This window comes from Echeneis naucrates, chromosome 9 (genome assembly GCF_900963305.1).
Source record: "Echeneis naucrates chromosome 9, fEcheNa1.1, whole genome shotgun sequence".
Lineage (NCBI taxonomy): Eukaryota > Metazoa > Chordata > Actinopteri > Carangiformes > Echeneidae > Echeneis > Echeneis naucrates.
In genome coordinates, this window is record NC_042519.1 from 7,086,752 (window position 1) to 7,103,012 (window position 16,261).

Consider the following 16,261-nt stretch of genomic DNA (forward strand, 5'->3'; position numbering starts at 1 on the left):
TAATAGAGTCAATGACTTACTAAAAGCTCAGGAAGTCTCTAAAGAGAAGGGTTGACAAAATAGCTGAAGTAATTACTCTCTAATAGCCTTTTCTTGCAATGAGAGAATGCATCTGTGAACTTGTAATCATTCTCAACCTTTTGGCGAGAAGCTGTGGAATGATGGGAGACAGAGCAGGCAGTCTGATCAACTGAATGGGACTGGTTAAAAACAATCAGGGACTGTGTAGTTGACATTTTCAAGCATGACTCTTCCCTGCCTCCCATTACATTTTCATTTTTTGTCATAATAAATTGCAATAATACACAGCAGCAGTACAGAGTGGGGCGAGCCAGCCGTGACTTGATGCGTCCGAAAAGGCTGGATTCCACTGCTACTGTTGCCCGACAGTCATTACCATTAGAGACATTTTTTATTCATAGTTTTTATACTGACTTAAGGAGAAATATGGATGAATGTTATTACTATGCATGGAACCTTTTTTAGTGTTTTTCTTTTTTACTGGAGAGATTTTTTCCATCAGGGCCTGACAAAAGGGGCTATCTACCTCCAACCTAGAGTATGATAAATCACAAACTATTTATTTCCCCCCACATAATTCAGGGGCTAATTTTACAGAATCTGTTTTTGTCATAGACAATTACAGTGGGAGCTCCATTGACTGGCAGACAAAATAGCCTTTGTTGATGGCTCTGTCATGTTTTATTTGTGTCAAAGTCTTTAAAACAAAATGGACACACATTTTAAGATAATATACAGGAACTAGGGGGAGGCTATTTGTATGCTATATACAAAACTGTGGAGCAGATTGAGCTCAGGCACCAGGCAGCCTCTGCCAAATCGCGTGGCTTTTAAAGGGCATATTGTATAAAAAAAAAAACAAAAAACAAAGCTTGATTAAGTCCTAAAGTTGATCTGATAATAAAAAAATAATAATAAATAATAACAAAAATTTAGGTTTTGTTTATAGCACTCTCTACTTTATCTACTTGCAACCATGGAAAGCAAATTAATAGACAGCTAATACCAAAACGCATGAATTGAGGTTAGACAGGTTGATAATCCAGAAGATGTTAGGAAGTGTGTTTATAACTACAGAGGCTACAGAAGATTATGAGGAACATTTAAAGATCATTTCAACCACATAAGAAATTGAGAACTCTATATATAGCAAAACTACAGTAAAGGCAGTTTTATTGGTCAAGTTATTTTCTTACATATAAAAGCAGTATTTTCATATTCACACTAATATGTACATCAGCTTTCAAGAGTCACTGTTTGGTTACAGTTTTCTCTACAGGGACACAGTTGATTGAATAAATTGGAATAGTTAAAATACAGCTCATTGTTATTTCATGAATAAACATAAATTATATCCTCAGGAGGGCCAACACATGAAAAATATCTCACAGAGGTATTATTCATCTGGAATATACAATGCAAATCCATTATATATATATAAAAGTTAAAAATTGCACGGCCTACGATAGTCTATTTAAATGGGACTTTCACTGATCAAAGTGCAAAGTGCGAAAAGATATTCTAGCAGAAGAAAACTGAGATAATAGATGCTCGCAGACAAAAAAGTCTGTAGATGATGTGTTATTCTGGAATGCATAGGGAAAGGAAGAAGTTTATGTTCACACTTACAGAATTTCTGGTGAAACAGAGGTAACGAGTGACCTTGGATTTGAATAAGCCGTCCTTCCACAGGTCGGCGTCAGAGCCATCTGTTGTTTTTGCAACCTATGTGGAAAAAAAGAGGAAAAAAAAAACAAGGAGTGAAAAAAAAAAAAAAAAAAACATGCAGGAGGTGGGATAAAGTTAATGTATGTATGCCACAAGCGTGTTTCTTTTGCCTCTTCCCTTGCATACTAGCCTTAATTAACGCTTGCCTACACTAGCACTCCATCTCATTAGTGCTCTGCGTGGGTAAAAGAGTCTTAGCCTCCAAAAAGGTGGCTAAAAATATCATCCCTCAGGACCAGGCTGATTAAAGATGCCCTGACAAGGATCTGCTCTAATAAGGAAACCAAACTTCAACGTGCTTCTGTGGGAAAGCAACAATCACATTTGGGGTAAATGTTGAATATATATATATTTTTAAGAAAACCTGCAGTTGTATCCCAAGACACAGGTAAACTGAGAAAACTGCACCTTTAGTACTCTCACTGTAATTCAATGTGTGTGTCTAAATAAGTCAAAATCCAGAGACCTAAGCAGCTTGTCCTTGTACAACAAGATATTTCATGGTTGTAAATGATCAGTGGAGTCAGTAAAAAAATAGACTGCATCATATTGACAGCATGTGGGCACCACAAGTCAAGCTCAAGGTCCTAAACAACATTGCTATGTAAATGTAGGTGTGGAGGGCAGAACGATAAAGCAAAATATAACCTGCAGACTGCATCACACAGACTCCTCCATCCTTCGAGCAAATACGCTTGGCTGAAACGTCATGTTCCATTGGCTATCATGTGAGAATCACTGAAATAACTGCCAGAGTTGTTTTCTAAAGGGATCCTTTACAAAGAAGAGTCAATCTAATGAGGTTCATTCAAATGAAGAAGTCATAGATCTCTGCACCCACCCACACACATTACCCCCTTGACAATAATGATGAATGACCCCAACGACTAGGTGGGGGGAAACATGGTATGGGGAGATTCATGCAAAACCACCATTGACTTGATGGGATGAGAGTGGAGAGTGGGGAACAGAGACAGATAGTAGGACGAGAGAGAGAAAGAGCACAAGATGAGCAGGGAGAGGGATTGCGGGGTGTCTCCAACAGCAGTTCCATGAAAGGCCCCAGAAGGAGCCTATACATCACCAGCTTCCCTCTTCTTTACAAGACAACCCGTCTTGGCCACTTTTTCCAGGTCAGTAGCCAGCGCATCCTGTCAGCGTAAACAAAGGGCTCGCTTTGTGAAACCCAAAGTCAAGTTGAGGAGTAACGAGGGCACAGTCCTCCTTGGAGGCACCTCAGGCATCATCCTGCCACAGCTGCCGGCAGCAAGGATGCTACGCAGCTTGAATGTGAAACGCCAACTGCTGAGCCACGGCAGCAGAGGCATGGGTAAAGTTGTGGGGGCTCTTCTTCTGCGATGATTTTAAGGCTGCCACTGCCCAGCTCTGTCATTACAGACTTCAATGAGAAAAGTGCCACATGTCTAATAAGAGACGTCATGGCTGTGACAGTAAAGTATTGCTGCATCAATTGATTTAAAATGCAGCGACAGATTCAACTGCCACTTCCAAAAATCATACGCTTACGTTGATCTAAAAGCCCACCTATGAAATAAGTCTTTAGGGGGTGCTGAATATTCCTATGAAGCATCTCTGGAGACCGACATCTCCCGCAAGTTACCATGAAGCATTGAGAAGCACAGCTGTGAATAAAAAGACGTAATGCATACAATGAAAAATCTCTGGAGAATGGAACCAGATGGAGACAACATATTAAAGGTGCAAGGCGGGGGGGGGAGTCCGTTCAAAGAAGAACAGAAAAACTGAAACTTAAAAAAAAAAAAAAAAAAACAGTTTTGGATCCTTTTTAATCAACTGAAAATAGATAAACTGCCTTCAAACGAAATATTAAATAACTACAGCATTATTGAAAGCTTCATTTTCAGTAACAGTTTAACATTTCTGGAAATGGGGTCATTCGCTTACTTGCTGGTGCTGTTGAGCGATTAGATCAGCTAAACATTGGAAGCAAAGGTTTAGGGATCTGGGTGGTTCTCTCCAAAGTTTAACATCTAACAGCAACTCTAAAGCTTCATTTAATCGGTAAGGAACTCCTAAGCTACTTCTGTTACTTGCGCAACTGCTTGCCCAGCACTCCTGAGAAGTCCACCACCTTGTGGTAACATTGTAACATTTCTGTTTGTGCTTATACAAATGGAACAAGATTAAACATATTCTTAATCAATTAGTTGTGCTGCTGTGTACTTTTAGTCAGAGCTTGGCTAGGTGTTTTCCCCTTGTTCCAGTCTTCTTGCTAGGCTAAGCACCTTCCTGTCCTATAGCTCCCAAACAAAAATGGTATTCATCTTCTCTTGCCAAGATAACTAATGAGTTCTCCTTATTAACAACCAACACATTTTAAGTACAGTGCTTCCTCAAAAATAGCCAGACAGCTATTAGGCATCATAGCTAATCAGAAGCTAGGCTTCTTAAAATAAACTTATGTTTCACGAATTAATTTACATCAAATGGTGGGTTGAAATTCAAAATACACAGTTTTCCTTTGCAACTTATGAGTGTGTGTGAATGTGCACTGGTTTACTCGTGGCGTTTGATGTTGGGTGGCTGCTGGTGCTTCGGCAAAGCTCCTGATCCCGGTGGAACAGTGTTTGATCTGGGCCTGTGCTCTCTTGTGTTGGAACAACCTGCTCAAGTGTCAAGATGTAAGCGCACTGTATCAGAGAGCAAAAGAGTTAATCAACTCTTTGATCTGCTGTATAAAAAGTATGGTAAGTATGGTAAACAGTCAGAACCAAAGAGGCATTTGAACAGAAGTCTGGTATGAAAGGAAAAACAAGTCAATACAGGCTAATATCCTGAGACTTCCCCTTCTCAGTGCTGCATTAGAAACAGTGATACGAGTGTTTAAATTTGTGTTTGTATTTCAAGCCTGTAGATGAAAGAGCACATAGTGATGCTCAGAAGATGCAATTGGAGATGAGACAAATACATTTGAAATTGTGCTCCAGAGTCTGAAAAGCCTTGAATTATGTTTTGGAATATGATTTGTAGTTGACTTTTTAGTTGTCATAAGTATACTGTTGATATTGATAGCTTTGGTTATCTGTATTGTAACCCTACTGTCATGTTTAACCTTAAAAAAAAAACCAAAACACACACACCAGATTTTCTAATAGCTACAGAAAGTAAAAGTTTACATCTTGGTCAGAGCTCAGTTATAAAATTCTGCAGCACAGCAAAGTGTCTCTTCTGCAGGGTGCTGGACAGCTCTGTCTGCCAGACCCCAGAGGCAAAATTATTGGAGGGGCCAACATCAGCGTAAACATCTCGTCTGTTGCTGTGCTGTTCCCTATTTTCGTCACCTATCTTTAACTCCATTATAGTTATTTTATGGTTTGGTCAATTCAAGACAAGCCCCAGTCTGTAAAGTTTATAGCCAGTTACACTGTTGCTCCCACTATGAGACAGTTCAAAAACAAATAAGTAACTAGTCTCAATAGGTGTGAGCTGACTCTGGCTTTTCAATTAATGAATCAGCTAAATGACAATGCTCTAATCGTGTTTGCATTGTGGAAGCATGAATTCATAATCAATATGAAAACATAAATGAGCTGATGCATGTAGTGAGATGACAGTTTCCCATGTTTATCACTATATCTGCATTTGTGATGCAGCCAGTCCACACTATTTCCAACCGTTGCTGTACAACCTGCAAGCTAACAGCAAAGGTATTTACAGTTTAATGAGTATATGTTGAGAAAATGACTGCCACATTCAGCTTTTAGTCCCCCAGAACAGGCATAACATTTGCATGTCAGCTGAAATATACTGGCACACAGGAGCAGCAGAGGAGGAAGTCTGATGGGGTTTCGCTCCGTTTGTCACTACTGTGTGGTATGTACACAGTTCCCCTGCCAGTGGCTCCGTTCTGATGCCAACCCACCATCATCTGCCACAGATTAGAACAAGCTGGGTGTGCAGGGTGGAGCAGGAAGAGATAAGAACTGGGAGGAAGAAGGAGGGTTTGGGGGCGTAGGGTGATAGCGAGAAGTCTGAATAGGAAGAGCAAGAGAGAGGAAGAGAGAGCTGCCCTTGAGCTGGTTTTGTGCTTTGTTAAACTTACATATCTTTTAATATTTTATCCTCCCCAGTTCTTTCAAAATGAGAGAAAGTTCATGGATAGATGCATGCCCATCCTGCACTACTTCCCATAGTGATACATTTCCATTAACAGCATCAATGTTGTCATACTTGTGTATAAGAAAGACAACTTTGGTGGGCATCAACCACACATAATTAAACCTTTGCCTCAGGAGTATGTGTAATACTGTCAGGAAGGGAATCCTCCTAATCATCAAAGTAAACTTAATGAATAAGTCATCCAACCGCTCCAACAAAAACACCTTGGAGAGCTGCCAACATCCTGGCAGTGTGTTGTTTTGTACAGTTACAACAGTGTCCTGGGAAGACACTGCTAGCAACAACCTGGAGTAGGCTTGTCCATGAGGGTGCTGCACAGTACAACAGCGACCTCTGCCATGCTGCGGACAAGCGCAGACTCCAGAAGGAGAGAGCCTCTGCCAAGAAGGCCCAACCCAAACCCACCACCACCACTTACCCCTGCCCACATTGTACAAAAATATGCGGTTCCAGGACTGGCCTCTTCTGCCACCTGCAGACCCACAAGGACCAAGGAGGAGGATGGTCCTACTCGACCCCCGAGTGACCGCCGATGATGATGATGATGACAGTTACAACAATTACATGTACAACCAGCCGCAAAGAGTACTACTTCTACTTCTGAGCCTATTCCAAGCTTAGCTCATCCCATTAAAACACCAATATCTGGGAAAACACAAAGTCCCCTATATTTTAAAATTATTACTCACAACATAGTAGCCATCAGGGGCCTTGTTGAGCAATGTGATGACTCCAACAGCTGAGATCGGGTCTGCAGGCTGCTGGTGGCTGACTTCAGACATGTTGGAGATATGAGATCAAAAGTGGGAAAAATACCTGTTTAACAAAGAATATAGATTATTTTAAATACTATTCCATTACAGAAAAATACAGAAAATACAGACAGTTCACCAAAATGAGAAGTGCATCCCTCTTAGTCAATGCATGGAAAACAGACAAAGTTTTTCTTGTTTGAAATGACCACATTATTGACTTCTTGATGAGGCTTATTAGGATCTAGAAGAAAAAGTGGCTGCCTAATCCAGAATCAAATGACAAGTGAGACCAGTGACAAAACAGCATTTGGAGACCCCCCCAATGACTTCACCAAATCACAAATTAGGCAGAGTGATCACATATTTTCAAGGAAGTCCCAATCAATTGCTATCTATTCCTGTCCAAGGGAATTTTTGCCTAATGGATATGCAAGCCTTTAACAGGGTAAGTGGCTTCGCAAAGGTTCCCTTATGCAATTTTATTAGATTAGGTTTAAAGCATTCTTGTACTAACTGACAAAGTTGCTGCATTCAATCTTGATGTTTACAAAATCTATTGCAATTAAGCTGATCGAATTAGGGGATTTGCTCCAGAAACAGCTGTCTCTTTAACAAATGTTAGATAGCTGTACTTATTCAAATGAAACAGGATAGCAAATTAGCTAATAGGATGAAGGATTTCTTTGTAACATTAATTTGTTCAAAATGAGCTTTGTTTTCCAGCACAACATCAGGGCTGAGACTCATCCAGGCACACTAAAGAAAAATCCATCCAAACTTATTTCTGTCTCCCATGGAAAACACCACCATGCACTCAAAGACAGTATACAAACTTTTATAGTGTGTCTGTGAAATCCAAGACCACGTTAACAATGACTGTAGAAAACTTTTGCCTTAATGAAAAATAAGGCAGTAAAGTCTACAATGTAGGAGTAAGACATACAATATAGAATTGACCATTGGTGATAATACTGCAGTACCCAAGTATTTTTAAATCTGCTGTTATCTTTGATATTAACAAGTAGATTTATATTGTATTAATAAAAATGTCAATAAACTGTAGGGCTAGTCTTATTTTGCATCCATGTAGGAAGTTAACATATCACTTGTTGAAAAGAAATGCATTAGTTATCTAGCTAACGTGGTATGTCTAATGCACGTTTTTAAGTCATATGTGTACACTGAAATAATGAGACGCCAGGCAGCTGATTTAAAGTCGAACAGCAACAGTTGGGTGCATGCAATTTACACAAACCTCAAAACAAAGATGGTTTACGTTGTAAATATCCCTGTGCAGTCTGTGCTCTCAGATTTAGAGACTTATGTAACAAGTATTATTCAGTCCCTGAGGACCTGAGGGATAAAGGCTAACTTAGTTTCAGCTTTGATAAAATGGTCTTTTATAAAATAAAAACTTGCTGTAAACTTTAGCACTGAGTTATTAGTGTCCGTGTCACAGAGGACAACGTTACTGCAGCTAACTTTATATAAAAGCTAATGTGGAGCGCTTGAATCACATATAGCACAAACTCCCTTCACCATTACATTCAGAAGTGAAGAAAAAAAACGGTGTCTTTTTTCGTTTATCTTTTCTTTATTTTTTGTTTAGATTTTTTTTTTTTACCTGTGACGGTGTCGTCCTGCTGCGAGCGGCCACCAGCACTACTCTGGACTTCACCCCGCGAGCCCGAGGGAGCCAAACACTTCCGGGTATCACGAGGAGTAGATGATTAACCTCCGACCAACACCCTGACCTACACTATCATTGTTACCATGTCTATTTTATTTTATGCTTAACGAAAGAAAATAGAAAAAGAACTATCATCATTATGATGTGTGTATTTATTCCTGGACGAAATTCCTGTATAATAATTTTTGTGTCAGTGTGTGTTTTTTTTTGTTGTTGTTGTTGTTGCAGTTGATGTTGTTGATGGGTTGTTTTTTTTTTCTTCTGGTCTTGTGCAATCCCTTAAGGGGGGTGACTTGAGTCCAGCCTGCAGTTTAGATCATAATATGCTTATAGCTATCATGAATACTTGATAAATAGGCCTATCATACTGAGCCAATGAGTGCAGTAGAAACTTTTAATTCAACAAATGAGGACATCTTATGAAAGCACCATCAAAAATCCATATGAGCGGCAAATATGGCAGTGTACCATGTCAGAGTGAACAGAGTGCACACATTGAGAATAAAGACCTGGGCCTCATTGACTAGTGGGTGCATTTCTTCGCAATAACTTTTGAAAGCCAATTTGGCTATTGTAACAAAATTAAGTTTGTGCTCCACTAAATAACTCATCATTACATGGATGTATCTACAGGTCACGCCTTCTGACAGCTGGTTGTCTCTCTAATCATCACATGTCATTACTTTAATCAAATAAAAGTAAGATAAAGAGCAATGTATTAGCTTAGCTGTAACATTAGGACGTACATCTCCCAGAGCGCAAAACTTGAAAGCCACTTTGTAGGCTGTCCAAATCACCAGCAGGCGACAGATGCTTTCCCATCACCAAGTTTATTGTTTCTACCCCGATCATACCAATCATACAACTTATTTCACTGTGCCACTATTATCCTAATTTATTCAAATCAAAGACTTGTTGCTCTGTTTTGTGACATGGTGCCATATGCTAGGAGGGTGTCTTCACCAGGACCACACACAGTGAAGTGTATTTATTGTCTTGCAAAAAGTGATCAGTTTCCCCTTTTCGCAATGTATAATAATAGACTGGGAGACATGCAAAGGAAAGCTGACATTGTTGATGTTAACTGAAGAGGCTTAAGTAAATTAAATCAGTGGGCCATCTTTCAAATAGTTTTTCGGTATAAACTTTATGGAGCTACTGGCCAACTATAAGTCCCCTCCATATAGTCAATTTGCAATCATTTAGGACCAAACAAAGCAATTCTTACATTTATGAACATGCACTATGTGTTGTGTAATGTTTTCCAGCCATCCATCCATTATCTTTCCCACTTATCTGTGCAGGGTTGCAGGATGGGCTATAGACAATCCCAGCTGACATTAGGGCAAAGGCACGGGTACATCCTGGACAGGTCACCAAAGTAGTGCAATGCTGTCATATAGATAATCAGAATCAGTAAAACTTAAATGTCCAGTTGCTAAAAGTTGTTTTTCTGATTCTGACATACAGAAACAAGCATCCTTCCCGACTCACACTCACACCTATAGGCAATTCAGAGTCGCAGTGTTTATACTGTGGGATGAAGCCAAAAGGATCAACTGGATTGTATTTATTTAAGTGAGCATCTGAGTTAATCATTTTTGGTGTGAATGCATTTATGGAACAGCAATGGTTGCCTGAGCAACTCTCAAGATCCCAGCCAGCTCTCTTACAGTGTTCTTCAGGTAATAGATTACCTGAAGGATTTAAAATTTCAACTTCAAATAACTGATAATTCCTTGCGTATTACCTGCTAAAGACATTATGATGGTGAAAGATTTTTTTTTTTTTTTTTAACAATGCTCTTACTTCACCAGCTTATGTGACACCCCCCATTATCAACACCACATTCCTCGATCCCACCAACACATGTGATCACTTCAAGGTGCTGACAAGCTTCAGAAACAGGTAGGCTCATTTTATGTAGATTTTTATGATAAGATGGAATCTCAGGTGTCTTTCGGAAAAGAAAAAAAAAAAAAGCCAACACATGCTCCAGCTGAGAAGAGCTACACCTGCTAAAGTAATGGTCTAATTATGGAATAGGTGACGAAACACTCATCTAGTCTGGAGGTATCAGCAACACATGCTAACTGTGAAAGCCATCAGCTATTACAGTGTTTTAATGTGCGGCGCATCACACGCTGAGGTCTGTGGTGTAAGATGAATGATGGCTGTGGCAGGTTTCTGTGGGGGAGCAGCCAGTGTAGAATTACATTACAGCTGGCATTTTGAAAAGGTTCATTAAAACTCTGATTTCTTTGCTCATGCTTTGTTTCATGTATACTTTATGACACATCTCAGTTCAAGTCGACACCATAAACACTGGATCATCCCATGATGTGAAAAATATCCTACACATACTCTGGTAAGTCTTAACAATGCTGTGCTCCTGAGCGGTAATCAGTGGATGACAGAGGAGCCTCTGGACCAAAATTATACCTCTGTGACTGACTTTGCACCCAAATGATAAAAAACAGCAAGGTTTTCTTTTCATGTGTAAAGGTCATTCAATGTGTTTTGTAATTTGCTGACACCAGTCTGGGGACTGAAGATGGAGATTTCTGTGTTGCCACCCTGAGAGTAATAATATCCCTATCTCAACTTGGGAAATCTACTGAGCCCCAATGTCCCGTCACCCGCATGAACCTATTATGGGCTGTGCAGAAATCTGCAGGTCTCATTTTGTATATGACCCCCCCCACACAGTCCCCCTACCCACTTTTTCTGTCTACACATAAAAAAAGCCTGTGTCTCCTGAATAGCTTATAATAACAAGCTTTAAGAAGTCTACCCTTAGTGCCCCCATAGGACACAGCCTTGCAAGGCTCTATAATATCATGCTTTTTTTCTAATTAAAGGTCAGTTTGGTCTAGTCTCATTGTTGCCTTGGCTGAAAAGTCTCTTGAAACATGATGGCTTTGCCAAATGTGATTTAATTTTCCATTTATGCCATCTGTGTTCTTGGCTAAAGTACTGAATTGCAAGTTGAAAATGTCTGAGTCATTTTATAATTCTTCACATTTGTAGTTAAAAATGCATCACATCTGAAGAAGAGGAAGAAGTAGTAGAAGAAGATATTTCTTCCAAAGCCAAACATTGCGTCTTTATTTGACCTATATGGGGCTTTTTTTACTGTGCATCTGTGTGTGTGTGTGTGTGTGTGTTTCATAGAAAGTCAGTCTGGCTTAGCCACTTTCTTATATACATTCATGCTTACCAGCTTACACTCCATTGCTCAACTTATCATCAAACGTACAACCATACACTCACGTGAGTGCATACCACACACACACGCATGCATACACACATATACTTTCCTCCGTCTGGTGGGGAGTCTGGACTGCTCCGACTGACTGCGCCTCACTGCCCTTGTGCAGTGGTGTGCCAGTTGTGCCTTCCCCCATCGCTGTGAATGCCACCATCTGGTGTGCCACGTGGACATCATAATCTCCCCTTAATTACATTAGCAGTGCAATCAGTTACTGCATTACAAGGCCGGGCGAAGAGCTTTTAAATCTTGGAGGAAATCATAAATAATTGCACTAAGTACCCAGCGCCAGATGTGCGTGCCAACTTGGCTGGCATGAGATAAATAGTAACCTCAGCAACGGTGTTCAGTATCGACTCTGCAAACATTTTTTGGGCCGTACGATCCCCTTGTCCTTTGCTCTGGTCCTTTCCTTAGGATTCTCCCTCTCTCTGTGCTAAAGCACACAGGCAGGTTGGGCTCCACTGACTGTGTGCAGTGAGCCACTTGTTGCTACAATATTTGCCCGTCTCTGTTTGACTGATGGCACCCAGCAAACACTTTGCAACAAGATGTTTCACGGTGTCACCATTCAGTCCATTATTTCACCCTTCAATCATTCTTCAGTCATGTAATTAGATATTTCTCAGGTATCTTGTGTAGGAAATTGAAATTCTTTATGGATTCTGAGTAGTTGGGTTAGGTGTGTGAGTGTGTGTGCAGGGTAACAAGACATTACACATTATGAGCCATCATGAAGTCTTTCTCCTTGGAGGGAATGTTGCGTTGTGTTGCATGATACTTTGCACTCATCTTCCTGTCATGTTCTCAGTTCCCAGGGCTCCTCATTCTGACACACATCTCACTCAGCACACTTCCAGCAGAGAAGAGGTGTAACTCCTGCCCACTGGCTGGATAGGACTGCTATCCAGCGCATTACAGCAATGGTCACTAAACTCCATGAATTTATGAGCACGAGGCATTAAAAGACCCTTTTCACGGCAGACATGACTGGACTATAGAAGAAGCACAGATGTTACTCATAACATTAATGGTGCGAGTGAAGCAGCAGACAATGGAAGAGCTCTAAATACAGTTATTTTGCACTTGATGAGAAAATATGTGCTAGGCAGTAGCTCCTGTGATAGAATTAGTGTGGAATTGGCGACAACTTATATTAAAAAAGATTTTTGCTTGAAGACAGTGTGCAGCTAAGTTGATAAGTGTGTGTTTTAGGACCGGTTTGGTAAAAAAAAAAAAATAAATTAAAAATCACAATCATAATTATGGCCCACATAAAAATATTATTTAAGAACACTACAATAAAGGTTTTCTGGAAGGACAAGACAAGGCTTTATTGCTGCAGTCCTCTTGTTTTTGGGAGGTCTGCCAGGAGTCTTCAGAAACCTCCTGCACATTCAGAATAGTGCCGCTATTATCCTAATGACAATGTGGAAACATTATCTATTACCCCAGAGACTTCACAGGCTTCGCTGGCTCACGTTCTTCTTCAGGGCAGACGTCACAGTCCTTCTTCTGACCCACTCATCTGCTGAAATGGTACTCAGGATTTAACTTGCTGTATGTACTGGTGTGTACTCAGTGTTTATTTCTCTTTAACTTTTCTCTCTACCTGTATGCATTTAGTGTGTATTTTTCTACCCAGAAGTGAATAAGTGAAATGAATGATGACTGAATTTAATTTCTTTGGCTTCCAGGTCCTGGCATTAAGGAAGCAGGCTCACTGAGACACATGAATACAGACAATGAATAGAACATGCTAATATTATTAATATATATACTGTGTCAAAGTGACAATTTTTTGTGCTGATTATTTGTTATTTTAAAGATTGATATCAATGCTCATCTTGGCTTCACTCCAGCCAAGAGATTCCAAATAAATGTTTTTTTACGTCTGAATCCTGAGTGCCAGAAAGAGCCTCTGTCTATAACCTCCAGGGAATATGAGAATTCTGTCACAGATGGATACATAACTCATCCTCCTCATGTGTATTAACATTATTTAACAGCACTTTGATTGTGAAACTCTTAGTATTTACTCAAAAATAAAAACATAAAATCAAATCAAAAACACTGTCCCAAATGCCTACACTGTTCACGATGTACATATGGTTTAAAAACATTCCTGTACTCCGGTGGTCAAGTATATCTTGTCTGTTAACTGAACTCGTGGCTTGTGCCAATAATTAGGAGAAAAAGGCATTTATCCTTAGAAAATGCTTGTGGTCCAGACCAAAAGAAATAGTTTTCCAGATATGCTTCCCTCTCAGTGTAAATAAGATATAAATTCATAAACAGGCCCTGTGACAATCTATCACCCGGAGGGAGATATTGATATTAACATGTACAATGCCCATTTCAATTTGATCACAATCTGGCCTTCAAAGTGCAATTTAAATGAGCGGGTGTCTTTTCAACTAAACAAGGAGAGGATAAAAACACAGCAGAGTGAAGAAAGGGAATTACAGATATTGACTAAATACGTCTTATCATTTATCATAATTTCTCCATCCACTTTGTCACGGCTTCAGCATTTAAGGAAGATAGATGATACAAGATGTTGTTCTCTCTTTCATACTTTCCGTGCTCTGGGAAGTGTGTCCAATACGGACTTACTATACCTCTTTGCAATTCAGCTGGCATGCGTTTGTCACTATCGAGAGATACTGTGTATTTCTTGCATGTTTTTCCACATGCTGTTTTGCAGGACATCTGGCATGCAGACCTCTAACCTGCATGATAGAGGATGCATTTTGTGTGCAGTGACATATCTCTGTGATAACAAATATTTAGAGGGCAGTGTGTCAAATGACTGCACTGTGTTTTAGTTGACTAAGTGGTTGATATATGTTTTTCAGGAAGTTTTTGAAAGCACCCCAATGTCAGTGGAGTGTCATTAAGGAGCAAGGCTTTGAAAGGTGTGGCATTTGCCTCTGCGCGTCCCAGTGGGCTTTATGCTGAGGTGGTCAGCTCAGCAAGGGCAACCATTAATATAAGAGAAGGAGCATTCCCATGGCGAGGTGACTGAATGTAGAAGATCCAGCAAAGACACCTAAAACATGAAAGTTCAAAAAAAGTGCTGACTTCCTCTTGAGCCCAGCTTGTGTAGCAGCCATCTGCTCCCCTGCTAACCAATGCAAAAATATCCTCTGTGAGCAAATCTCCAGGAGGGATGTGAGGTGCTGTCCAATTTTTCTTGCAAAGAGCTCCCTCCAACTAAAATGAATCAAATCACACATATCAGTTTTGCGTCAAGAAAAGCAAGCAACACAATGAGTTATTAGTTTCATAAGATGTCGTGATAACTTTAGCTATCAGAGCACCTTCTTTTTATTCCTTATTCTTAATGTGGTGATGGACGCATCTATAACACATGCAGGGTTTTGTCAGTCAACTCTCTTATGTATTTGAATGTGTTGTTTGCCCGGTGTGGTGATTTAAGGGGAACATTTTATCAGCTAGCCAAGCAAGCCTGGTCCACCAGGGAGCCAGGCATTTTATAAGGGTATAAATAATCAATGACACTGCATCTGTAATGGCCTGTAATGCAGTTTGTTAACTCCCCCACTGCACCCTGCCCCCACCCAGAGAGTCGCGTTTGTTGCTCAAACAATAGAAACGGATCACCACGGCTAATTGACAAAGCAGGGGAATGTCTCTGTAGCTGTCTCTTGATTCTCACTGTGTTTCTATTACTGCCCATGACGCCCCTTATATCATGCAGCTAGGTACCCTTTTGTTTTGTTTCCATTATCTTAAACTAAGCATCAAGCACAAATGTTTGTCCTATGCACTATACGGCATATGTTTCTTCAGTAAAAGCATACATGCAGTGGACAAATGGAAAGTAAAATGAATTTAGATCATATATAATAATTTTTCCATGCAGCCTGCAGTCTACAGCATGATTGTGCTCTCTTCCACTGGTTTAATTTCTCTTTCAGCTGTTGCCTATTATAGGATTCAATCTCAAATAGACTTTTATCCATTAACTGCATGCCAGACCCACAGTGGGATCAAAAGATTTGCCAAAAAAATTCTCTTTTGTGACCTGAAATACCATAAAACTAAAAATGGAAAATCCAACTTTCCAGCCATTAAGGTTGGTGAATGTTTTTAATAAGTGAAGTGTGATATCTGTCAATTCCACTCATGTAAGACATTTCCAAAGACTGTTGCATGCTTCAATTTCATATATTTTCAGAGAAGAAGAAGGCAAGAAAACTAAACAAAACAGAACACCAAGGATACCCATCCTCCGCTACATCCCACACACGCACACACACCCGCTGCTGAACACGATACATTTTTTGAGTTTCACCCCTCCCCCTGGTCTCACCCATGAGCCTCAAATTTCCATTATTATTAATATCTGCCTGTTTAATTTCCAGCTCTGTCATAATGTGTCGGCCTAAACTACAAGAGACAATCCCTTATTGATTACTTTCCCAGCAGCCCCGCTGCATGCCCCAGCTGATCATGCCTCTCATGCACAGACATCTCATGCATTTCAGATAATAAGCTGCTGCTCTGGAGTTGAAACAAATTGGATGTGCAGTCAGTCACTGTCCAAGTGAATCATGTTGCAGTCTGTCAGTGGACTAGGCTTGGATTATCATCTTAGCCAAGCAAGTC

At 40.1% G+C, this 16,261-nt stretch overlaps 1 protein-coding gene across 1 annotated transcript in view; it reads right to left on the reverse strand.

Annotated features, from left to right (window-relative positions):
* Window positions 1–6,726, reverse strand: part of LOC115048784 (multivesicular body subunit 12B-like) — a 41,805-nt gene extending 35,079 nt beyond the window's left edge. Inside the window, exons 1-2 of the mRNA XM_029510536.1 lie at window positions 6,600–6,726; window positions 1,651–1,746 (exon numbers count right to left, since the gene is read on the reverse strand). Coding sequence (XP_029366396.1) covers window positions 1,651–1,746; window positions 6,600–6,692 — 189 coding nt within the window. The 5' untranslated portion in view covers window positions 6,693–6,726. The remainder of the gene's footprint in view (window positions 1–1,650; window positions 1,747–6,599) is intronic.
* Between the last annotated feature and the right edge of the window lie 9,535 nt (window positions 6,727–16,261).